Source organism: Nipponia nippon, unplaced genomic scaffold, assembly GCF_047370975.1.
Source record: "Nipponia nippon isolate SJK-2023a ecotype South Korea unplaced genomic scaffold, ASM4737097v1 scaffold_4, whole genome shotgun sequence".
NCBI lineage: Eukaryota > Metazoa > Chordata > Aves > Pelecaniformes > Threskiornithidae > Nipponia > Nipponia nippon.
The window spans coordinates 40,834,954-40,860,661 of record NW_028262358.1 but is presented as its reverse complement, the minus strand read 5'-3'; the positions used below and the strand labels follow the sequence as shown (position 1 = coordinate 40,860,661).

Below are 25,708 nucleotides of genomic sequence, written 5' to 3'. Positions count from 1 at the left end.
TAGATCAGCCAGCGGCTACTATGAAGGTGCACCCAGACTTAAGAATAATCCTTCAGCACTTGAGAGATCCATCTACTAAAGTCTTCAAAAGTTGAGCTTTAGGATTCAGTGCTCTATTAATAAAATACACTGCTCACAATGGCACAGCAATCAGGCACACTACAGCACACTATGTTTGCCTCTGTATCTTAAAAGCCATCCCTCTCTCTTGTCTGGCTGAGAAACATATGTTGATGATTCAGTTAATGAGAGAATTAAACTGTTTCAAATGAACACAGGCTAGTCTTGTTGATTAGCAAGCCTGCAATTTTACCTGTAATATACCCTAAAAATCAAAGACCGGAGCAGTTAAATAATTCAGGAATCATAATATATAGTATTCTTGGTGACATGTGCAAACATTTGTAAAAACTATGTTTATATGTCACATTCAGCAATTAAAAGAAAAAGAAAACCCAACCTTTGATTGCAGACTAGCTTCTAAAGTATCCAGTTGGGATAAATCTGCTAACTGCTTTACTAAGCCCCAATCTATTGTTATTTAGCCACGTGTTTATAGCACAAATGGTATGCAAAATACCACAATGTATTATTACACTAGGAAGCGACTATTAAAAAAGTCATGTTTTAACGCCCTTCCTCTTCCATAATTTATTTGTTGTATTTGAATAGGCTTATGAGTTTGCCAGTACTTTGACACAACCTAAGTTTGTCTTCCAGATATTTGACATTTATAATAATGAATAAGAAAGACACAAGCAAACCTACTACGGAGTTCACTTTTCATGCTAAAAGCTAGACTTCTTCAACCAATAAAATGATAAAAGCCTGATAGTGGCCTAAAATATGGAGCCCATAGTAATTTAGAATAACTTTTCTGTGTAGCATTTTGCATTAATACTATGTTGAATGGTAGAGTGATATGATTTTCCTCTTATTCTGTATCCATTTGAATTCCAAATCTATCTTAAACATCACCTCAGGGAACAGCTACGGTTAAAATCAAATTATGTATGCATATAAAAGCTGGAGATGATCAGTTTTAAATTACATGATACATCAACTTCTAACCCTATTATATCTTCAAATCCAGCTATTGCTCTCCTGTGAGCAATAAAGTAGAAGAAAAGCTATTCTCGATTTTCAAATCTTGCAGTAGCAGCTTAAGACTGATAAAAAGAAGTACCCTGTTCTTGCCCAGTATCCTTTGGGTATTCCTGGCACAGGTAAAGTAACTGGTAACATCTAATTTTTTTTTAATTTTTTTTTTACTGGCACTATACATTGGTATTGACATTTTCAGGAATTCCCAGGAATCCTAGTTATAGAAATCACATCCCAGGACTCCATTAATACTAGCCCTCACAAGCATAAGCAGACTCTTTTCTCTGGTGCAGTCTAAATTTAAGAAGAACATATGAAGACAGACACAGCAGCACAAAAAAAGAGAGACGTTGGTCAATATGATAAACATAGGAATTTGTGTTAGTTTACCAGATGTCTAACTGTTCTGAAGAGGGTTTGCAGACTTTATAACCCAAGATTATTTAAAAGGCAGGCTTGAAGGAATGATGAGTTGTTTTAAAGAATAAAGGGTCCTTCTGTGTGCAAGGAGCAGCATAGACAGAAACCAGGAGTTATATTTTTCTTTTCTAGTTTATCAGAGGATGTCAAGCTAAGCCTAGCATTTTTTCCATTCAAAAATGCTATTGTTCTCAAGGGGGTTTCAACACCACTGAAATGCAGGCATCTCAGAAGACTTGTAATACCACACAAATTGCAAAACCGCGTGAGCAAGGGAGACAATTTGACAAAGGATCACATGTTCAAAGAATGCATTGGAATCTATAACATCTAGCTAGAATAGAGCTGTGGTCATAGAATCTGACTTTTTAAAAAACCCTAAACACATGCTTTCATAATTATTTATCTTGGAATGGAGAACACCAAACTGAGCCCATTATGATTCAAATCATTGATTTCACAGAATCTTAAAAAATCTGTGTCTGATATGTAGACAGATAATTCATCTTCTTCAAGCTTTTCTTGTATATGCTTAGTACCCACGCCTACTGTGTCAGGATTCTGAATCCTGGAGGCATATTTGGAGCACAGAGAGAATAAATGCTCCAGCAAATGTTCCAGTGAAGCAGAGAATGTTAGGGCCAGTCTGGCATCAGTCCAGAAGGAGGGGAGAGAGCATGTCTACTATAACCAAATCCACCATTATCTCAACATCAGTAAAAGGAACAAAAACGAATCCACTATTTCACATAAGAAGCAAATAGCATTTTTAATGTAGGGAAAGGTTTTCTTTCCTAATTACACTTGTTCTTCCTGTTAATATCTTAACTAAAGAACATGTATTAGTGATTCTATTCTTAAAAGAAAGTCTCTGTGCCACAATTAAAGAGCACTATCCTCCCCTCCATTCATCTGCCACCACCTCAGGAATATAAAAGAACAGCAATTAGGAAGTCTGAGAAAGATACTGTTCCTCAAAAGAGCAGCAAGTAGGTACCTGAGCTGGTCAGATACTATCAACAGCTTCTGCCTAGTTCACTGTCATTTTAAGACATGACAGTTTTCATTTGCAGCTGCTAAAGGGTATGTTGTTGAAGCAGTGTCTATTCCCTCTGATTACAACTGATCTCACCAGTCTCACAGGAGGCTCCTGCCTACCATATTTCATGACCTCCTGTTGACCTCATGGAAGGTCTGCAAGCTGAGTTTTACTCCCATGGTCTTTTTTCTCAGTAATGTATACTGGCCTGGTCACAAGGGTTGTGCTAACTTAAGGGACATGTCTACGACAGCCTAGCACAACACGTGGGGAAGGAAGCAGGGGCCCAGCATGTTCTGCAGTTTCCCCATCCAAAAGGGCTTCACAGACCCCTTGTGAAATTATAGCCTTGTTAAGCTACTTCCTGCCATGCTTACAGCATAGCCAGCCAGTCTAGAATAGTTTTGCCTGAAAGTGCTCCTGAAAAGAAACTGGTTCCCATTGAAGTTACTGCTGGTCAGCTACTTATCCAGGGCTCCCCTTTCCTATGGAGAAGTTATCCCTCCATTGTGCCAGTACAGCAGTTTGCACGGTTGCATTCTCAGTCACACTTGTCAAATGATCTGGCATAAACCAAAATTACTTTCTGTTGTAGCTGTTTTAAGAGTAGATCATTTCTCCAATGAGCCTCTCTCATTTAGAGGGGCTACATAAACAGCACAATCAATTTAACTGAGAGGACAATAATGTTTAATGGAGGAAAAGGGACATGGGGTGCTCCTAAATGAATCACGCATTGCTGTATTAAGAAGGAAAGGAATACATCTCTATTAAGAACGAAAGGAATAAATCTCTGTAGAGAGAGAGGGAGGGACTGACCAATGACAGTAGGTTGAACAAGCTTAAGGAAGATCCCTGGAGAGCAGACTGCAAGAGCTGACCTTTAACTCTTCTCTTTGTTAACAAAACTGAGCTGACCTTCACAGTCTTGAGGTTTCATGAATGTTCTTTTGGGGCATGTACTTCCTAGTCCATGGTTCTTTGGCTTTCTGCACTTCACTTTAAGCCAAGAGAAAACTAAAACTCAAACTGAAGTTTAGATGAAATGTGGCTGTTTCATTTATTGTGTGTCAAAACAGAGTGTTTAGCTAATTGCACACAATTCATATAATTGCAATATTTGCCAGGAACTGAAAGTTAAAATATGAATTAATTAATGTCAAATTTAAACTGGACTCATGTTCTCTTGAAACTCATGTGAAAAATATGAAATATTTCAGAGCACTAGGTACAGTTGTGTTTACATCAGTATGTAAACCCAGGAGTTTACTAATACATTTTTAACATCTTTGTGTTTTTAAATATTTATGGAAACTATTATGAAAATAGTAGCAAAAGATTAATCTATAATGCAGTCAAGGACTGTTCCCTAAACTGTAAGTAAATTTAATGTTTGAACATACAAATAAATATGAAAGACCTAATTCTCATTTACTTCAAGACACAAAATCACTTATCAGCAGTTATTGTTTCCTATCTGCCCTCAACTTTCATGTCTGCTCCCCTTCCTGTTCTGCACGCCCACCCTTTTCCATAGAGGTGGTCAACCCTTCATTTCCTGGCTAAGTGGACACAAATATTGTTTTGACATTTTTTTAAATTAGATCTTTGAAGGAAAAAAATCTGAGTCCCAGTTCTATTTCTAATAAAGTATTTTGCTCCTATAGGACTAGCGCATGTAGTCACATCCAGTGTCCCTGACATTCCTCTAGCAAAATAAAAAGGCTCTGAAAGGCAAATCAGTCATGGTTTTAATATAAGTTTGGAGATAAGCTGGAATCCAGCCCTTAGAATGAAAAATTTGCATCCTTTTGTGGGAGTTGCCTACATGGTGAAAGCAGAGACTTATCAACACTAAGCTCTCCATTACGAAGCTTATTTGTAATACCAGTGACTATTCAGTCTTTCTGACTATATATATATATCTTTTTTTTCTTTCAGGTCATGACAAACTGCTTCGTTTGTGGCATCCTGCTATTGATAGTAGGCCTACAGGGAAGCTATCAGGACACCAACATAGTGTTGTGGAAATTGTGACAAATGAAAAAGATCAACATGTCATCAGCCTTTCCTCTGCAAAGGTAAAACACTTTTCTTAATTTCACAGAAAACAATGCTATAAATGCAAGCAGGAATCTGGTTTTGAGCAAGTACTTCTGATAGTATCTAGTCCTAATCTCATTGCTTATCACTTCATTTATTTTAATAAAAAGGTCGAGTTTTAGCTTAAAATTTCAAAATTATTTTATATTGAGAAGTAAGACTAGAATGGAACTATTTGACATATTTTCTTTCTGAACGTGACAAAAGAATACTTACAATAGTAGATATTAACATTCTGGTAATTTCTGTATTACTTTGGCAACTGCCAGAATTATAACCTGTATCTGAATGCTTCATTCAGCAGTGATCACCTGCAAAAACTTCCTACAGCTTCATTTACCCTTCTCTCTGCCTGTCAGCCTACTAAATCCATAGGTGGAGTTTTTCTTACACTGGTGACTCTATACGTCATATTCAACTATTGACCTCTTTCTGAAGAGTGTCTTTTACAAGGCTTACTGATCCAAAACATTGTCCATGAACCGGAATACTAATAAAATCAATGCTAAAACTTCAATCAAATATTGCGAGATTCTGCTGGAAGTGAATGAGTTTCCTTTAAGTTATTTGTGCAATCATGGCATCAGTGGATTATTTCATTTGTCAAAATGAGACTGTTCAGGAGAGAATAAAATCTTCTAAATATATGTGCAAAAATAAATGAGAAGCCCCTGAAGGAGTAGTTATGAATGGCTATGGAGCTCTTTCAAGAGTCATCCTATGCAATATTTTCAATATTCAGCGGTATTCAATATTTTCATTAACATCTGCAGTGATGGAATAGAGAGCATACATACTAAATTAACCAGTTGTCCCAAAGTGGTTAAGGCTGCAGGCCCTGGGCAGAAGTATTAGAGTTTAGAACCGTCATTAAAATTGAAGATGTTATCTGTGGAAAATACCTCCTATAAAGCAAGAAGGACCTAATATAGTTAGTCTACTGAGATATCCATCTATCTCAAAGGTTTCCAGCTTTTTGTTGGGTTATGTAGGAAACATTACTGAGCTATTTATTCTGCCCATGCTGCTCCTCTGCCATAATTGCTTACCACTGCTCACTGAGGTGCCAGTAAATACCACATTTTCATGTCTTTAATCCTATTCTTAAAATAACCCACACCCTTCTAAAAGTACTACTAGCTGAAAATAAGTCATCAGAAATCTCCCATCTTCACATCATCCTGGAGCCATAACCATTCCCCCTTCCTCACTCCTATACATCTATACCTGTCTGTTCTGTAGGTAACTCTGTACATTTACTAGAGGCATACATTACTGCCAAATTAAGGAGGGTTTTGACAGATAGCCTGCAAGCTATACATGCAGGAAAAATGGAGTAAGACATAAGACATGACTTAAGGGGAATGCATGTACATGAAGATATATTTATAGAAAAGCAACTAAGAATGAGGCCCCTGGGGCAGTAAATGACTAGAAGATCTCCTGAGGTCCCTTGTGGGCCTTTCTGTGATACAATATGATGACTTAGAGGGAAGCAAAGTCTATTTTACCAGTCTCCAAGTAGGTGGACACCTGATCTTAACTAAATGTAGCTGAATTGTGCCAATGACATCAATAAGATCACTTGTACATGAAAATGAATATGTGAAAGTATGTTTTAATTAAAAGCTATGTGTCTTTAAACAGCACTGTGAGTTATAAGGCAGAAATTACACTTCTCAAAAATAAGTAGAAATAGAGTTAAATTCCTAGGCTTTCAAAAGTCAGGTAGATCTTGTGGTAGAAGGGATCCCTCACAGAGAAGTCTAAAGGACTTTACACATAAAGTGACGATCACTCTGTGCCTCAAAGAATTTACAATCTGTAGATGGTACATGGTATACACAATAGCGAAGGAAGGTCAGCTGTAACAGGATTGCTTCCAACCCAGCTAAAGCACATTTGTGTTTGTATAAACAAGAACCAGGTATTATACAAAAATGTGCAACTTCCCAGGGAACTTTTAAAGTTATGTTAAATACATAATTAATTTGTTTCCACCTAAAAAACAAAGACCAATTTGCTTTCCAATCTGCCTAGTGTAAGAAAAATCAAAACACTTCCTTCTATTTTGTTTTCATCTTTCAGTGACTGTGATATAGGAGGCCACTGAAGCAAAATAAGGAAAGCCTATATATCTTCACTGAAAATAAGTTAGAGAGATATCAATGATCTCATGGAAGCATTGCAACCAAGGGAAACAAAATGTCTTTATATTCAACAGATTTGCACCAGCTGTTTGACAGAATAGCAGAACTAGGGAAAAGCTTAGGAAATTTAAATTAATACTTTTTCTCGACATTCCCAAAATTCAATTTAACCTAAAACATGTCAGATATTCATATTAAAATAAAAGCTTTGTTATCATGCCATTTTTCAGCTAAAAATACAGAACAAGGTAAAAAGTAGGGAATATTTTTTTTTAATTAAGCTTTGTAATTGTTATATTAACATATTTGAAGGCTCAGACTGATTTTATACTTTATGGCTATTTTTCTTGAACTATACTGAATATTTTCATGACTTATTGTAAAGATATTTTTATGCTATATAAATTACAAATTTCAAAACAGCATCATAAAGGTAAACCGAAGTCTAATGCACTAGGGAAATATTTTTCTCTAATGACAGAACCTGAAAGAAGATTGTAGTATTTCTCCTGTCACTGTCGGGTTACAAACTATGTTCTTCAGGTAGATGTGTATTCACAGACTGGGGTAGTCTTTATACCATCAAGGCCTCAATCAGAAATGCAGTAAATTTCTATATATTCTGTGTATTGTTTGTTTCCATTTCCTTCAAGAAGCGAGATGTGAATGACAACAGCATCATCTTCCCAGTCAAGTTTGGTTTCTTAATTCTTACCAGGCATAGATAGTCCTTATTTTCTGACATAAGTGAGTGTAGTGAGAAAGTTATAGTTTCACAGGTGGACAATCATAGCTTCTGTCAGAGAACCAGGGAAAGTTAAAGAAAGATGGGAAATTTTTATACATCATACAAGAAGAATACAAAAAAACCTTATACATTACAGTAGATAAACTTCTCCCTGTTTTTAGCTGTTCTTTAAAGGACTTGAGAAATAGATGATACACAAATGATTTATTAAACTTTCACTATATTTGAACTTTGTACTCACGAGACCTGGCCTTGGCATGAGCCACTACTGTATTTTGTGGAATTATATGCATGTCACAATTAAGAAACTATTTTGTATCTGTCCTTCTCTACCTCCATCACTTCCCTTGTAAGCAGACACATGCTGATGATGTTCAGTTTGGTGGGCTCAGTGGATCCGGTGGGCATCCCACATCTTTTCTGCTGCAAGCAGAGACCTTAATTGCTAAAGAGATAGATTATATCTTTTAAAATAAATTCTTAAAATGTTTTGAGATTAGGATAATATGTTAAAAGTCCTTGCCTTTGTTACTGGCTCATGGGTCAGACAATGAGAAGGGCTGGACAGTGGGAATAGGGGGTATTCCTGTGAAATATATTTAGGAGCCTTTTAGAGAAAAAAATTCCCAAACCGTGTTCTTGTTTGGGTTAGATTGCATATATTGCACTTAACTTCCAGCTCTCACTCCCTAGAACAGTAACACGTAATTTCCTACGATCTGTTGCATATTACTTTATGAAGAACAACAAGACTTAATGTTGGATAGATGGCTTTTAAGATATTATCTGAGCTACATTCCCGGGGACTAATATCCATGAAGGTAGAAAGATAGAAAGCATATTCTCTCTGACCGTATTTAAGAAAATCAAATAGTCGGTCTTTTGGTAGTCAGTTTTCTTTGGTATGTTTTGTACGCACTATTAACTTTCTATATTAACAAAGTTTAAAAATGTTTTAAAACAAGGATTTAAACAAAGAATTTTACTACCTTGCTTTGCCCTCATTTGACTTCAAAGGACTTTTAAGACTGAAAAGCCATACACAAATGTACTCACAAGAATATCTCCACAGCCCATATATAATTATTTATGGCACAGAGTTCAAAACTAAGGAATCACATTGGCTTTTGGTTTCAGACTTGTGCTGCAGCAAAGATTTGCAGTCTGAAGAAGTAATGACTGAGTTAGGGGGTTCAAAAACTCCAGTGAATGGTTTTAAAGATACCACAAATGTTACATATCTTTTACAAGAGTACTGGGGGATTCAGTTGATGGTATTAGCCTTAGTTCCGTACTATAGAAAATTAATGTATGCTGTCCTTTATACAGAAATGTAAAAATAAACCAAATCTACATCATGGTTTCACAGCAGTAGTGCAAAAAAATAGAAATCACAGGGGCTTTGTATTACAGTGGAAGAGCTAGTTTACAGGGTTATTAGCTCTAACAGTCTTAATATCCCAGAGCATAGAAACCAGAGTGGAGTCCAGGAGAAGGGGAGGGAAGCATCAGTGTGTTAAGCAAGCATCAAAAGAAACATCCCATGCAACACAATGGCCAGGATACAAAACAGATGTCTCTGTGAAGAGAACAGTATGATCGTGCAGACCTGAAATCAAAAACTAAAACTTCAAAAAGGAAAAGGGTTGTCTTTGTTACTGAAGTGCAGGCTTTCTTCAGAACCAGTAACTTACTTGTAACTGCATGCTAGATTAAAGGCAATATTGAAATTATCCAAGAAGTTTAGGAAAGCTGACATAAATAAACTATTTTGTATTATGCTCATTTTTAAGACCTTCTCTTTAACCATATGTAAAAAATTGTAAATAGAAATAAGTGAAAGATTTTTAACATAAGGGTCAGTATTATGCACTGAGGGAGACCATCCCAGTGACATAACTTAAATGAGGAAGTACATTGCTGCCTTTTTGGCGTAAGGCCTTTTAGTGTATGTTTTGTTTGCACTGTGTGCAAGCAATTGGTTTGATCACTGCAAGCATTTCAGGTGTTTTCTGCGGCTGCCATTTTTGCTTCTGAAGTCTGCTTTTAATTTCAGTTCCATGACTTTTAGTGGTTTTATTATGAAATATGACTACACAACAGTTTAATCTTTTTGATCTGTGATGACTTGCAATATTTAAAAAAAAAAAAGCAATCTGATTATCTGGAAGTCCAGTTGTTGAATATGCCAAGGATCAATTAGACCTACACAATGCTTGTTTTATTCAAGTTATTTTTAAGATGCATGTGCTTTATTTTAGACAACTGTTCTACTTGCTTTTTGTCTGTTGCTGGATGGTCTGACTGGATTTCGGTTGACCTCTTCTGACACTGCCCAAGCCTGCTCACATGACTTAACTTTGTGTGTTAGGCAGATGATTCCGAAAGTGCAGATTACTCAGCAGGTCACTTGTGTCTACAGAGAAGTCCCATGTGCATGTGGTAGGAGAAGGAAGGAGGGAGGGATAGAGGGAGGGAAGAAAAGGGTGGAGCAGAGCTCTGAAAGTGTTAGGTTTAGGCAGCCCTTAGTAAATGCAGATCCCAGTATAAAGAGGCTTACTGTGTCAGACAGTCTACTTAAAAACCCCACCTTTCTAAGTAGAAGACTAATCTCTGTATTTGCAGTGAACCCATGCTCAGTCCCACTAAATGGTACACAAGCTGAAAATCTCTAATTCTGTAAATTAGTAATCACATAAACAAAGATTAAAAATACTGCAGGAACTCCATGAGTTACATTCATTCCACAGAGTACAGTTTATCCTTTATTTATTATGATAAATGTGCAATCCATCTCCTGAATAAACTGGAGAATTTGACTGGCAATTATTTTAACATAGGCCTTGCTACACTCTGTGTTGACAGTACTTTGCTGAAAAGTAAAATGCGAGTACTATGTGGATTATTTTCTTTAGATTAGATTCTTATGCACCACAGCCTTCATTATGGTAGCTCATAATTTCAGGCTGTGTCTAAACTGTGAATTTCAAGAATTCTGTCCGGCTCTCTCATCCTGGTGCAAAACTTGGCTGCATCCCCACTTAGCGTTAGCATAAGGACCAACGTGCACACTATTCTCTTGCACCCTACATCCCAGCAGAGTCATCTCCACTGAAATGAACAAAACAGAGATTCACTGCACTGTTTGTCCAGGTTCCCATCCAGATTATCAGGGAGCAGGGACTCTGGGGTGAACTGCAGCACACTATTGTTTCAGTGTACTGTACAGTTCAGACATAATGGTAAAATCTACATGTACCATTGTGGCACTTGACTTGAGTACTCCGGTCGAGGCTAGCTACAGACATTGTGCTCTCAGCACTGCCTGTGGTAAAACAAAAAAAATCTGAGGCTCACACATTTGAAATCAATTAGTCTTGTTTCTGTCAGTCCCCCTGTATATAAGGTAATCTTAAAGGAAATACTAATTATTTATCTAGTGCTGCAAACTAAGTATAAAATTCAGAAGTACCTCTCTACTACAATAAAATTAAAGTAATCTGGATGATCTTGATATAGATATTCTTCAAGAAACGAGATCACTTTGGCCCTCCTTCATTCTTAACCAGTCAAAGTGGTGGTATGCAATCTAATCCATAGACAGCTGGACGTAAGTCTGGATCTTTCTACAGTCTCTTCTAAAAGGAGAGCTGGTGCCAAAATCTGAAATGTATACGCATGGCTTCTTGGTTTGCAAGGAGAAAAATAGTCACTGCCAGTACTGAATTAGTCACTAGCTTTCATGTCTTTCATCATGAGATGATGTAAAACGAGCATCAGTCAAATACATCCAGTGAAAGACAAATAATATCAAAGGTTTTCCTTATTCTTCCCTAGATCAGTTCTGCTTGTCAGCATGGGAAACATCTGCTGCCTGAGCAGTGCTGTCTTCTTGCAGCACTTTGGTTGTTTTTTGGTGTTTTGGGGTTTTTTTTTTGTGGTAGACCTCAATAGATCTGCAGAGAGAGTACACTCAACTTGGGTGTCAAAAATCAGTACTGTATTTGGTGGCAGAGAAGCCCAGGACACATTGCACTGAAACTTGGAATTCATGTGAATTGTTTTGAGCAGACTTCTTTATTTACAGTGGGGCATTTTGGCCAGTGTGCAATACAGCTTTCTGGAAAACACTGAAGAAACAACTTTCTGTGATATTTAACTTAACTGAAAACAGATTGCCCTGAGCCAATAATAATAAAACAAACTTATTATTATGACAACAATTAAGAAACTATTTTGGAATCTGAATTCAAATGATGGTTCCATTTAAGAAAATGAAGATTCCTTAAACTAGTTCAGCACATGAGCACTTTGCTCCAATATTATAAGGATTTCTTGATGGAAAAAATTATTAGTAAACTGCTGTCAGGCAGCTATTAAAAATTATATATATATATATAATTCTCTTATCACAAAAGTTAAACTTACTTTCTTGTTTTTTTAACATAAGAATATCTACAAATTAGGCAGAGCCATCGATTTGTAAATAATTTCTGTATGTCCTTTAGTCATATGAATCTGTATTTCCATAGTAGTGACACTGAGGAAGAGGGGGAGGGCATAGGCAGGGATTGTCATAATTCTGTGCTGCTGGACTTGCTTCAGAATATAACATTCCTGGAAATAAATCTGTTCCTGATCTTCCAGGTTGTGAAGACCTTAAACGTAACAGTGTGCGTAGGTGCAATTACAGTTGTAGTCCACAGCCACGTCTTTTTCTTCAGTTGTCCAGTTAAGTGAATTTACTAGGAGATCTGAAATATCGATGTGATCTATGTGTTCCTAATCATAGGAACGTGATCCAAATCTTGTCTTGAGATGTCCCACAAACACAAACTATTCTCTGTGTTAAATTATATACCACAGACCAACAGGAACCACATACATCACAACTATACTTACAGTGTGTCTAACTTGACTTATGTTTTTGTTGAAAATACTTCCAAAAAGGAAATACTGTTAAATTTGTCTGAAGGTATTAACTTGTCCTTTGTGTCATTGCACCAAAACACAGACTCAGGTTTTCACATAATATGTGGACTCTTTGCTAAAGTGTCAGCACATTGCAGTCATAGATCAGGTTATTGGCATGAAAGTGAAAGTGTATGTATTTAACTGTAAATGCAAATGTAAATGCAAACTCTTTGACTGGAATTTTTCTGCAGAAGAAGCCACTAACCCTGTTTTCAGGAAACATTTTTTTCCAAAATGGCTGCAACAGCCTATTCTCTTGATTTATGGCTGTAATTTCATTGTTATGTATCATTTGGGAGTTATAAAAAGAGGAATGAGTGATATATTTCCCAGTGCTACAACTGTTTTACACTTTTTCTCTTAGGTCTGAGGGAGTACAAAGTAAAATAATATGACTTATTCAAGCACTGAAGCAATATCTTTTTTATTGAAAAGAAATGTTGGTAAAATATGTATGTCCTTTAAAAAGTGCTGTCTTTGGACTTGGAATTACAGCTAAGCAGCATCCTCGGATGCTTCAGCATACACTAGATACAGACAATGAACCATGACAGGAGTTGGACGTTTCAAGCTAGGCAAGGCAAGACTGTCCTGTATAAAGGTACTTGATCTGCCTGGTTACTACATTGGCACTACAGCATTTTTCTACAAATACCAATATGCAATTTAATAGAAATTGCTAGCCTTTTTTTAAAATGGGCCCAATCAGCTGAAAAATCAGTTCTACAGAGTGTATGGTAATATGAGAGCAATCTGTGGGGTACAGAAATAATGGAAAACTGACCTGACACTCCAGCCTAGATAGATGAACACTGCATAGGAAATCTCTGCTGTGTTTATTTTTTTCCTCTCCTTCATGTCACTCAGCCCTTCATTGCCCCTTCCTCTCTATAGTTAGTTTGCCCATTCTTATTCTCATCCTGCAGCCTGAAGCATTTATTACTTCATTTTTTCATATTATAGAACTCTTTGAATGCATTCAGGAAGCATCGAGGAAAAAAAAAAAAACCACTCAGAGGGACACAGGCTATTAAACCTGGAGATGTGGCAGGAAGCAGGTCATTATCTGAAAGGTGATCTTACACTCATAAAGCTCTGCGGAAACAAGAAGATTAAGGCCAATGGCAGAGACCAGGCCAGACTGCATAGCCCTTTTACTGAAAGGCTGTGAAGCAGTGACAACTGCTCTCTATCACTTAGTGCGGAGTGGGGATTCACAGCTAGAACGGTGGAGGCTACAACTTCATGTCTTGCCTACTTGAGTTGTCAATGGAAGTCAGTAAGCCAAAATTTGCTACACCAGTTGTTCCATTGATTTTACTGGAACACTTCCAGTGGTGGGTTTGGTTGAATTAGACCACATAAGTGAGCCAGGTGAGCAAAATTTGAGCCTGCAGGCTTCAATGTGTAAAAACAATCTCAGGTTTTTTTTATAGGGTAGGGCCAGGGTAAGGAGTATATTCCCAGCCTTTATACCACTGTACAGTATCGCTTGTAAAGAACACAAAACCTTTGTTTTAAATCAGTGAAGGGAATGTTCTTTGGCCTCTTTCTCTTTAAAAGTAGTTTCATTTTTGGCAGCTAATACCGAAAGAGCAATGCACACATTTAAACGTGGCAGGAGAGTAGAGCAATAAACAGGGTGATTTCGTGCATCAACATTCTGGGGCATGGCAGAGTTTCATTCCATTCATAATTTTTTTCAAAATCTGATGCAGCCAGCTTGATGCAAGCATGTAAACACTTCCTTGCTGAAATTTGTCCATACTAAATTAACTCTGTTATATATATGTTAGTTTTATTCTTACAGAACCCAAGGACAGATTTTTAGTGTTTCAGGGAGAATAAAGAGAGGTAAGATATTTTATCAATTTTTGTATTTTCTGACTTTTGCAAATTTACTCCAACCTTAATGTTATCAGTCTCCAGTCCTCTCCCTCCAGATCTCCTTAATGGCAAACTGGCTGTACGATATCCCAGTGGGAAGTCATAAATGTCTTTTGCCTGTCTGGAACTCAGCAGGTGATTGTATCAATGCCTGTGTAGGTTAGTGTGGATGTTTATCTAACCTATTTTGAAAGCACATGACATTGGCTTAAGGATATATTTATAATACAGTAATTTGTCTTCCCGAAAAACAAGAGCAGCTGAGCTGGAAGCACAATGTCTAATTTATGTCAAACCATTGCTAATCGTGGCTGTTACTGAAATGTACTGTATATCAACAATATTACATTTAACCTAGATAATTTGAAAAAGAGGCATTTGGGAAATCTGCTCCAGTCATCCTTCACAGAAATTATGTGGCCACATCTATATCAGATACATATTTTGTATACTGCTTTGAAAGTCAAAGTTAATCCTTTCCTTGCTGCTGTGCTTTTATTCTCTTCAGTTTATTTGCTCCTCCCAGATACTAAGAATTTTATTCTCCTCTCATATTGCATAATCTTTCAAGGACATTGAATATTCTTCTTTGGACTTTTCATGTAACTTACCCAATTTTCTGTTATTTCCTGTCCCATTTTCCATTATTCAAATTACTTTGTCTCTTGGGTAATCTGCAAAAAAACCCTACAAAATTAGCCTACAGAAGAGAAGATTCAAGGGGGATCTCATCAATGTATATAAATATCAGAAGGGAGGGAGTAAAGAAGATGGAGCCAGGCTCTTTTCAGTGGTGGCAGTGACAGGGCCAGAGGCAATGAAAACTGAAACACAGGAGGTTCCGTCTGAACATCAGGAAATACTTCTTTTACTGTGAGGGAGACTGAGCACTGGCACAGGTTGTCCAGAGAGGCTGTGAAGTCTCCATCCTTGGAGACATTCAAAAGCCGTTTGGACATGGTCCTGGCAACTGGCTCTAGGTGACTCCACTTGAACAGTGGAATTAGACAAATTGACCTCCAGAGGTCGCTTCCAACCTCAGCCATTCTGTGATTCTGTGATTCTGTGAAAAAGTAAAAGGGATTAGAACTAATTTTAAATGTACTTTTTTGGCTCATACTTACATTTTTCTTTCTCTAGTTCCTAGACTTACATGGTGTCTAACATACATGCATGCTTACAACCAGCATGCAGCTGGACTGTTTGAGGAAAATATCTGTCCTAGCTATGGTTGTATCTTTGCAAAATGATGTTTTGTTCCTTAGTATCTCTAAGAATGCACAAATTTCCTTCATGAATGGATTGTCCTCATGTATTCTCAGCATACACAAAGGAAATGATCCATTAGATGTTCTGTTTCTGGGCAAGTATTTTTTGGTTAAAGTACTAAATAATCCGTATTTGCTGCAGATGAAAACAGAGTGAAATCTATATTCAGTCTGTGCTGATTTCTATAGTTCTTCTACCAGGAAACTGAGATCTAGGATTTAAGCTATATTAAAAATAAATTTCCAGACCTGTAGTTTTCTGGTTGTTTATTTTTCTATGGAGGAATGAAGAAAAAGGAGATCTTAAAAATGTAAATGAAGTGTTATATACCTGAAAATTACTTCAAACACTCTGTCTAAGGTGAGAGCATCTATCCAAGATTGGCTGAAGATTGATGGAAGGAACCTGACTGGGTTTTGAGCTCTTCTGATCTAGGTGTTCATGGGCAGTCACCTCTGTCGTACACCTGTAGCCTCCTGTTTCTGACCCACACACCATCTAAATGTCCACTGAAACTGTTCTCCAGAAGTGTTGAAAATGTCCGCTGAAACTGTTCTCCAGAAGTGTTGGCGGTTATTTCATCTTTGTATTAGGGGTCAGGTAGGTCTATTGTCAGCACACCGAGCACACAGTACAGAGACAGACATACAGAGCCTTTACACGCTCTCAATCATTGCATAGCTCTCAGTAAATATCCAGTAGGGTCATTACTATACAATTAGACTCACTATTGCATATAACCCAGTTTGATTTCTTTCCAGCATTCCTCCATGTTTGCGAAAAGGAAAGTAACCATATATATTACCAGGTTAATGATACTATTCGAGGAAGTTATTTGAAATGTTCGCAATTTTGAACTTCACCAAATTACTGTCTCAATAAGGCACTAGTTATAGTACCATCTGCTGCACCACATTGCATTAATGTGCTTAGAGCTAAATCCTCCTTGCCTTAGCCTCACAAGTAATCCCATTGACATCAATTTGTTCTTAAGTCTTCTAATAACTACAGGGAGTTGTAGTACTTTGCAAGATCACCTTCAGGGATCACAAAACACACAACAGCACTCTCTACAGATAACTTGCTCTGTTAAATAACATGGCAAGAAAAACTGCAGTTTGACCTCTCCTTCATGCCTGGTGATTTTTGTCTTTGAGGGCTCAGATGTTCTGTATGAATTTGTAAATTTTTTCACTTCAATGACCCTGTGAAACAGTTGAACAGTGTAGCAAATAGGGGCAGATAAACTCAGCACTTCAACAGAAAATCAGCTTTAATTGTTGCTTACTCTTCCTGTCTGTGCCTACAGCAAATGCTGTGGCTAGTGCAACTTCCTTCTGCCCCAAGAGTGCTTGGATTTTGGATTTTCCTGCACAAGTGTTTTTTTCATAAGTTGTTTTAAAGACTTGCAGCATCACCATTCTGTAAACCTGAGGAAAGCTGTCTGTCTTTTTCAAAAAACAAATCTTCCTTAACTTACAGAAAGCATCAGCAGGATGTGAGAGTTTGGAAGCACTAAATGGAAGTTACTGTTTTCTCTTGAGAGTTGTTCAGATATTTTCTTTAGAGCAGTGTTTTAAGGTCACTTTCTTATTCTTAAGTAGCAGTAATTTGAAGGGATTATCTTTTGGCAGGGGGCGAGAAGGTGTCAGCAAATGGTGGACTTCTTTAGTCCTTTTCTATCTCAGTTAATTACAGACAGAAAGGGACAGAAGAGGATTCACTTCTTCCAAAGTCAAAACATGTTTCCACAGTGGCCTCCTCATAACAGCCCAGCAGGACATAAGTGTTCCTGAGCTTGAACTTTATTGTACTGAGAGCATGTCAGTCAGATATTTATTTGCCAATTTTGTCTTGCCCTATTTCCCATCTTTGGTCTGTCTCCCTCTGCTGTTGCCATTTTAGTTGGTAAGATGAATCTTTTGCTCTTTGTCTGTGTGTGTGTATTAAGAAAAATAGAAGAGAGGGGTGTTGCTGGTTTTACATGCTCATAAAACACAGGCTTTAGACAAGATGGAAAAGACAGTTCAGGCTTTTTTCTATGTTCTGAGTTTTAGGGCTTGAAGGAAGGTGATGCTTGAGAGAAAAGTGTTTATTTTTTGCAAATATACACATTTAATGTGAGCCAGTGTTGTAGATATGATGTTGCTGTAACTATAGTTCATCTTTTCCTGTAAGGTGGAAACAGCGGGAAGAAGGAAAGAAGTTGTTTACAAAAAGAGCTGCAGCTCCTTCTCTCCACACTCTCCCTCCTCCCTAATGTGTTTTGTTTGCTTGAATATAGTCTGTATTCTGTGATTGCAGAAGACACAGTCTAGAAGCATTTTGCTGTACAGAATATGTTTTCAGAGGGCTTCAGTGGTGTCTGGCATTTGTCAGGCTGCTGTGAGAAGTTCTTCAATAAATAAGCAGAACAGTAAAGTTACTATTAACAAAATGGTCCTAAGGCAACTCCCCCTAGTCACCTCCTAATTTCCAAATGGGCATGCCTTTCATTGCCACTCTTTGTGCATGAATTCATGCATGGTCATGTGTGTTGAACCGCAGTGACATTATATCTTGCAGCCACGCTGGTGATGCCTTGTGTGGGAGTTACTCATGTGGAAGAGTGGTTTATGTAATCTCTCCATTCCTGCCCATGGGCTGGGAAAGGAAGAGGGCCAGAAGGAATGGAAGAGATTTATGAATGCTATGATGTGTCCACGTTTTTGCTGTCACTTTAAGTGACTGTATTTTCTTAATGTGGTACCGGCATTAATAGCTGAACAAGCAGCAAGAAATAGTGCAAGAGGCTCTTACTCATACTCACTTGTGCTGTAAAATCATTTTCTCTTCTTATTGCTTTGATAAAATAAGCTGTCAAATTTACGTTTCAGTTGTTGACCAATTTAACTTGAATAGTCCATGAGATTATTGGAATTGTCTGTCTTCAGTTTTGTTTTGTATAATTTTACTAACTTTGTAACAGATCTGGGTGATGTTTATGGAAAGGTCACTATATCTCTGTTCAATGACTTATTCCTTTGACCTGATTAGAGTATCTCCATAGATACCCACTTCTGATTAATCTTCAGTTCTTACAGCTGTTTTTATGTGCTCTAATCGTGACTGTGCCAGAATTGAGCTTGGAGATCTACCCGCAACATTGCCCTAACTTTCTTGACTTTCATCATCAATATTTCTCTCTGGTTTTGCTGTTCTACTGTCAGCTGGATGAACAGCTTAGTCATTCTTTCTATTCAACCGGATATCCTTTTTCAAGCCTTCTCACTGCCTATTTCTCCTTAAGGCTCTTTTTGTATGCTTTAGAAATTGCATGTCAGAGTAAACTCCTGAAATGCAATCAGAAGTCTACCAGAGGAATATGATGGACATGGTTCTTCTGACTCACTAGTGCATCAGAGAAAATTTAATCTCAGTAAGAAGTGCTTCAGAGCCTTTTCTTTTTGAGTTTTCCTGGAAACAAACAAAATATTCAGGAGAAATTTTCTTTCTACTTAAAATCATGAAACACTCATGTATGAACTTCTCTCTGGTGCCAGAGGTGATCTGTTTAAACACTGATTGATGTATCTGTTTCTTTTCTTCCCTTCCTTTTCTGAATTTTGCTAGATCCTCTGTAACTTTCTTTAAAATCAGGTTACTGATGAAAATTCCAAAAATCTGTATATCTTCCTGAATGACTTCCATCCATTACTGTCTCCCTTATTTTTATTTTACTAACAGTGAACAGTATTCTATTTGGGTGCGGGGGTTTTTTTTTAGCAATGGTGTTTTTTCTGTGCTGAGATCCTCTTCTAAGAGAAAAAAGAGAGATACTTCAACATTTTATAACATCCAGAGTAACAAACATTCATTCTTAATTGTATAATGTGTATCTTTGGAAGAAATCATTCCTGGCAATTGCAATGAACTTTTCATAATGTGAACATATGCACAAGTGAAGTCTTCCTCATTATCAAAAGCATTTTTAAGGACACAACATACTGCCTATGAATTATAATGGGCACATGTTCTGTTCAACAGAAGAATAAATAGATTTCAAAATGAAGAAGGGAATAGGCTATGGTGAGGAAAGCCGCAAGAGTCAAAACTTGTGGGTTATGTTTCAGACTATGATTTGCTGTGTGTCTTTTGGAAAACCACTTATTTTCTCTGTTTATAGGTGTAAAACAAAAATTTTTCCAGAAGTATTTATATAAAAAAAAAGTTTAAGCTTTTATGTGATCAAATGGACAGATACAAGTGGTACTCTGCAGGAGTAAAATTATATAATCCCAGATTTGCAGAGAAAGTATTTCTCAGGGCTGTTCCAGGTTTTCAAAGATCTTTCTACTAAAAGGTAAGTAACATTATGGAAGTGAATTTTCTGAGTTTTCAGCAGTGAATTTGATTGTAGCTGTTTTCTTTATGAGGCTGACAGATGTCATGTTCTTGTTTTTTCCTCAGAGTTCTTCCTGTCAGATTCTTAGCTTGGTGTTAGGCAAGATGAGCTAAAAGCAATTACTTTGCAAATCAAATTTCTTTAATGATAATTTAATCCATCTTTCTTCTACCAATCACCAGCATTTCTAGGTCAGTAGCACCCTGACTGTGCTGAATTTGAGTTACGCATCGGATAGTAGTTTCTAGCACTTTTGATACAAGACTGGCTGTAAGTCATTTCCTGGGGCATAACTTGTTAATGGCCTTAGCAAGTAGCTTATGTCATTAAAACTTTTATGAAATTATATGAAAGTGCTGAACAGAGCTCTATGTTCTTTGTTCTGTCTAATCTCTTATAAGTTTTTCTAAGATGTCAGTCATTGTGCTATCTAATATATTAGAAAGAAAAACAAGTCATTTCAAAATGAACTTCCAGTCTTGCTGCCCCAATTCCACTTGCTTCTTTTGCTGTTACAATGCCCATCTGCTATGGACAGATGCTCAGGTGGGTTTCAAGAGGCTTACTGGACTGTCTTTCCACGAGAGGCAAGCTAATGTACCAACACACCTGCTTTTACCTGTGGGTTTTCAGGAATATAATGCAAGAATCTTCAGCCAAGCTGGCTGCTACAGACATCTTTGGACTTGGGCCTACCTTTACCATAATGTTTGTCACCATACAGGAGATCGTGGGATCAATCAAAGTAATGGTAGTGGATTTCCCTAGGATTTTTTTTTTTCATTCATCAGATCTCCCAAAATTATTGCTCTTTTAGAGAAATAGCAGCCCAGCCCCAGTCAGGGCAGGCTGGCTGCTTCCTGCTTCCTGGCCAAGACTATGAAGTTGGAATTTGACTAACTGCATCAAGATCACCTAAGAAAAGCCACTGAGATCTCAACTGAGTGACAAAGAATAAGGAAGAGCTGAGAGAGGAAGACCTCCAGGGACTGTAGCACAGGAAGCAGAATTATTCATGTGATAGTTCTGTCTGAGATGCAGCTCAGTTATCAAATTCAGTTGAATGTTTCCTGGGTTTGTGCTGATGTGTTTTATGGACTTACATTTTATGGAGCATTTAATCCAAAGAGTCAATGACTTTTGTCAATGCCCACAACACTCCCAGTATTGATGGGAGCATTGTAGCAGCATGTGTCTTTGTGTTAAAATCCCAATTAAAAATGCAGCCCCCCCTTTTAATAACACAATTGAATGAATACAGATAACTTGCATAAACGCCTGTATAAAACTCACCACGGTTTTGGCAGCTGAATAAGAATTGAAGGCAGATGTGATGACAGAATAACTTTTGAGAGCATAGTAAGATTATCTTCCAGGGAAATACACCACACTAAAAGCCATGGGATCTGAGAAATTAAATCATGATTTCTTGCAGGATTAAGAGCAGTTTGCATGGGATAGCAGTAAGTTCAACACAGCTTTTGATCGGGTAGGATGAATAAGTGCTGCTAACATATAACTATTGATGAGTAATTGTAGAGTTTAAAGCAAGTGCTGTGTTTTCCATTGAAAGTGAAAGTGAGAACAAATATATCTAATATATCTAGTGGTCCTTACAGGATAGTACCCCAACTGTGATCAGTAGCATTTGCTTATGGAGAGCACAAGAACTATATATGCATAAAAATGTTCCTTCTGTAGTATGTTCTGATCCTGATTTGCTCCAACATCTGCTGCCGGTCAAAGATTTCAGGAATTCCTTTATCCGGAACCTTCTGAAATTTATCTTTGTACTGTTGCACAATGTTTGATATTCCAGTTCAAATACAAGCTTTTAAACTATTAGCATTTACCTGTACGTGACTGAAAAGTATGACACAATGGAGTCATCTTGTCATTAAGGAGTAGAACCAGTTCTCAGGAGATCTGGTTCCACTGTGGGCTTGTCAGGTCAAGATTACAAAACTCAGCCTTTCTGTGCCTTTTATACTTAGTAAAATGGGTATAAACATACCTTTGATATTTCCCTTTTTTATTTTGGGATGTACCATGCTTAACAATGTGATTTTCATTGGAGGCTATAATATTACTGTCATAGAAACAAAAAGTCGTTGAAAATCCAATCATGATACAGTACTAGATTTTCTCGCCTCTCTCTCCCTCTAGATTTTTAGAGTGTGCGATATACAGACCCTTTCACTGCTGCAGGTCTTCCATGATAATCAAGGGAGTCCTGGAGAGATGGAGACCTCTGCCATGGTATTTGACAATGTTCATGGCACACTTATCACCGGTATGTTACTACAGTTGATGTGTGAGAGCGTCCCCCTTCTCCTAGAATGCGATTTGCTTTATGATTACGTACAACTGAAGCTGAGTACAGGAATAAGGTATATGAGATGTACAGAATACTGGAACATAAGGGTGTTTGCACATTAAGACCATTTTAAAGTAGGTCTTGTTATACATGGTACTAATTTCAATATAGAAATATGCATGAAAATATGCAGCATGGGAATTAATAGCAGGAACCAGAGGAAATGAGAAAGGCTTCTCTGAAGGCAAGATGAGCCTTCCTCAGAAAAATGAAACTACAGATATTGCTCTGTAGCCTTGCTATTTCTTGAAAGCTACTAAGCTGATAATCTTCCCCTAACTATTCCTCTAGCACCCTCCTCCCATTTGGAGATCAAAGCAGCAAAGCATAGTCTCTGTGGAGCCCTCACAAGTGTCTTCAAACTCCTTATTTAACTCAGCAGCTACAGAGAGCCCCACAATCTGTGGTGTCAACAGATGCACTGTCTGATTGATCAGGAATGAAATATTGTGGGAACTCATCCCAAGGTTTCTGGGCATTATCTCCTGACTCTGTAGCAGGGAGCCTGGAACCTCCAAGGGACCAGAGCTTCGCTAGTGTCACTAAGGATGTTAGCCTTCTGTATCTAAGGCAGAGACTCTGGAAACTGGCAGGGTTTGTCTGCCCCAGAGACAGAGAAAAAAAAACAGCTTTGAACCTGTTCTGGGGCTATAGAGGCCTGAGAGACACCAGGGAAATAAGGTCATTGTCTTTGGAGACAGCTTTTTCTGTCTTTGGATTAGGAACAAGGCACAAAGCTTGCAAAGCTTGTCAAATCTGAGAAGATGAATGTGAAACATTTTGTTTTCAGTGACCTGGTAGTTTCTGCTGAATCTTTGTGCCGATAAACTTGTTTTAGAAGCCTAAATATATACATTGCACTAGAGTCCACAAACTGTTATATGTATTTAGGCATTTGGTAAGCACTGCAAAGCTTAAGAAACTTCAGCTTCTAGGTCTTATTTAAAAAATGCCCAGAATATTAATCAGTCTAGTTTTTAAAGATTTTTAATCACTAAAGCATACAGATACGATCTTCAGTTCAAATTTAAGTTAGTGAGATTTTCAAGGTTTAGTAATGTAGGGATTTTACATGGATAAATCCTTGACAAAATGAGGTAATTTTGCCCTTATAAAAAATGACTGGAGCAGTGCCTAAATATCTGTAAAAATCTGGTCCTGGACTCTGTTAATAATTCCATTAAAAGGCTAAGTGAATGACTCCTTGCCCCTGAAGAGGGCAAGAGATTGAGGCTATATGTGGGCAAATTAATTCTCATTGCTATGTACTTGGCTTTACAGAGGAGATTTTCAGTTATTAGTTCACTAACATCCATAAATCACGGCTCACCTTCATGCTTCATCTGAATATTGCCATAGCTTTCCTTCTGTGCCTTTTTCCAAGCTGCTGGCCTCTAGGCCTGGACTTATGCCAAGTATTAGGCAATTTCGTCCTTTGCTGCATACTCACTGCTGACTGCTGCTCCTCTGCTGGTAGAACCGTAGTAATACTGGAACTACAATAGGAGGCTGCATGTGTAGCCTGGCTTGTGAGTCTGCATTGTAAAAACCTTGTCCTCTTTTGTCTTGTTGTCCCCACCTGCCTCTCTGTCTTTGCAACCCTTCTGATCCGAGAGCACTGGAAGGTGTCTGGAAAATACCGTTCTGACCTGCAGTGCTGTACAAAGGAAGGTACTGGAAAGACATCACCATTGCCTGAAGACAGAATTGCTTTATCTTGAAGAAAGTGGATACCAGAATTTATTTTAGTGATATATCTGCCAATTAAAGTTTTATTTATTTGGGTCCATTCCATTCCATGCCAACCCACTCTGGGACTGGGGGAATTTATGGCTCCTCATGATTTCGAGTCAAGGTATCAATCCCTTCAAAGGTGGGCAGATGGTCATTTAAGGCAAGTAAATACTTAGCCATTGCTTAACTGGTGCTTTGTGGGGAGCATGTGTCAATGTTTTCTTGTTTAGAGAAAAGATATTCTCAAGAAGTGGACAATATTCTTTATCCTCTTCACAAGAACTCAAATGGACCCTATGGTTTACATAAAATCCTTTTATATCCAGGGAAAATAACTGGTACTATATACAAAATGTATATATTCTCACTCCTCTCACCCTGTGCAGGTTCAGCTGTCATTGATATCTATCCCCTAACTCATATGATACAAGATACGAGACAGGTGCCACAGACACATGAGAAAAGCATCAATGTTCTGATTTACAACAGGCCTTTTCACCAGATTCTCACTATCTGCTCTGAGTCAATACTGAAGGTGGGTGTAAACTGTCACCATTTCAACTGAAAAAGAAAAGTCTCAGCTTTTTTTATCACAAACAAGTTACTGGGCAATTAGATAAGTGATTAGTGTTTGTTATTCAAAGTATTGGTTTTGTGGCTATTTTTGTGCTCAAATTCTCCAGGGAAGTGGTAGCCATGATGAATAAACTATTTGGTTTCAGCAGCATCCCTTTTCTCAGATAACTACTTCCCTGACCTACACTGACATAATTGCACTGCAAGCACCAAGCAGATTGAGCAAGCCTTTGGAGGTACTGGATTTAGTTGTAATTCTATTTCCTTTGGCTGAACAGGTACACTTCATCTGTTCCTGCAATGGATTCTTGCAAGTATAGCAATAATAGTGGAAGTCCATTGGCTATTTAGTAGCTACAAAGGAAAATTTTAACTGCCATGATGTCACACTGTGCATCCAATCAACAATTCATGCAAGCACAATTACACATTATTCATTAATTCAAAAGGTATATCTGATAAGCTTCTCTTTAAAGTTTAGGCAGTGCTTGAGTCCCAGTCAGCTTAGTAGAATATAAAAGTGAACTTTAGACATTCTGTGGATTGGTATAAAACATGAACAAAGTCACTTTGTAAAAACAGGACTGTGTAAAAGAAGCTGCTCTCAGATAAAAAAATTCCTTCACTAAAATTGAAATGTTTCATTGGCACATACAGTGTGCCTAAACTATAAAACCTGACTTTTTATCATCCTGTTTTGCTTCTTATTCTTTTGTCTGATCTGCTTCTATTTGACTAGCAGTTCTGAAGCCAATTTGCTGACCTTCTGTAGAGCCTTTTCTCATTCAAATGATTTCCTAGAACATGTTGTTCTGAGCCTTCAGGATTTCAAGTCATACAGTGAGGGAGAAGTGTTGAATCTAATAGGCAGTTAACAAGAAAAATGAAGTGATGGAGATCACTTTTATCACTTTTTATCACATCTCTGTTTGTGTTGAAACAT

General features: G+C 37.6%; 1 protein-coding gene across 1 annotated transcript in view; it reads left to right on the top strand.

Moving 5' to 3' along the window:
* The window catches only part of WDR64 (WD repeat domain 64), a 77,832-nt gene that overhangs the window by 29,096 nt on the left and 23,028 nt on the right, over window positions 1-25,708 (top strand). The window contains 3 exon segments of the mRNA XM_087774476.1: window positions 4,505-4,644; window positions 22,245-22,371; window positions 24,576-24,724. Of these exon segments, the coding sequence (XP_087630602.1) occupies window positions 4,505-4,644; window positions 22,245-22,371; window positions 24,576-24,724 (416 nt within the window).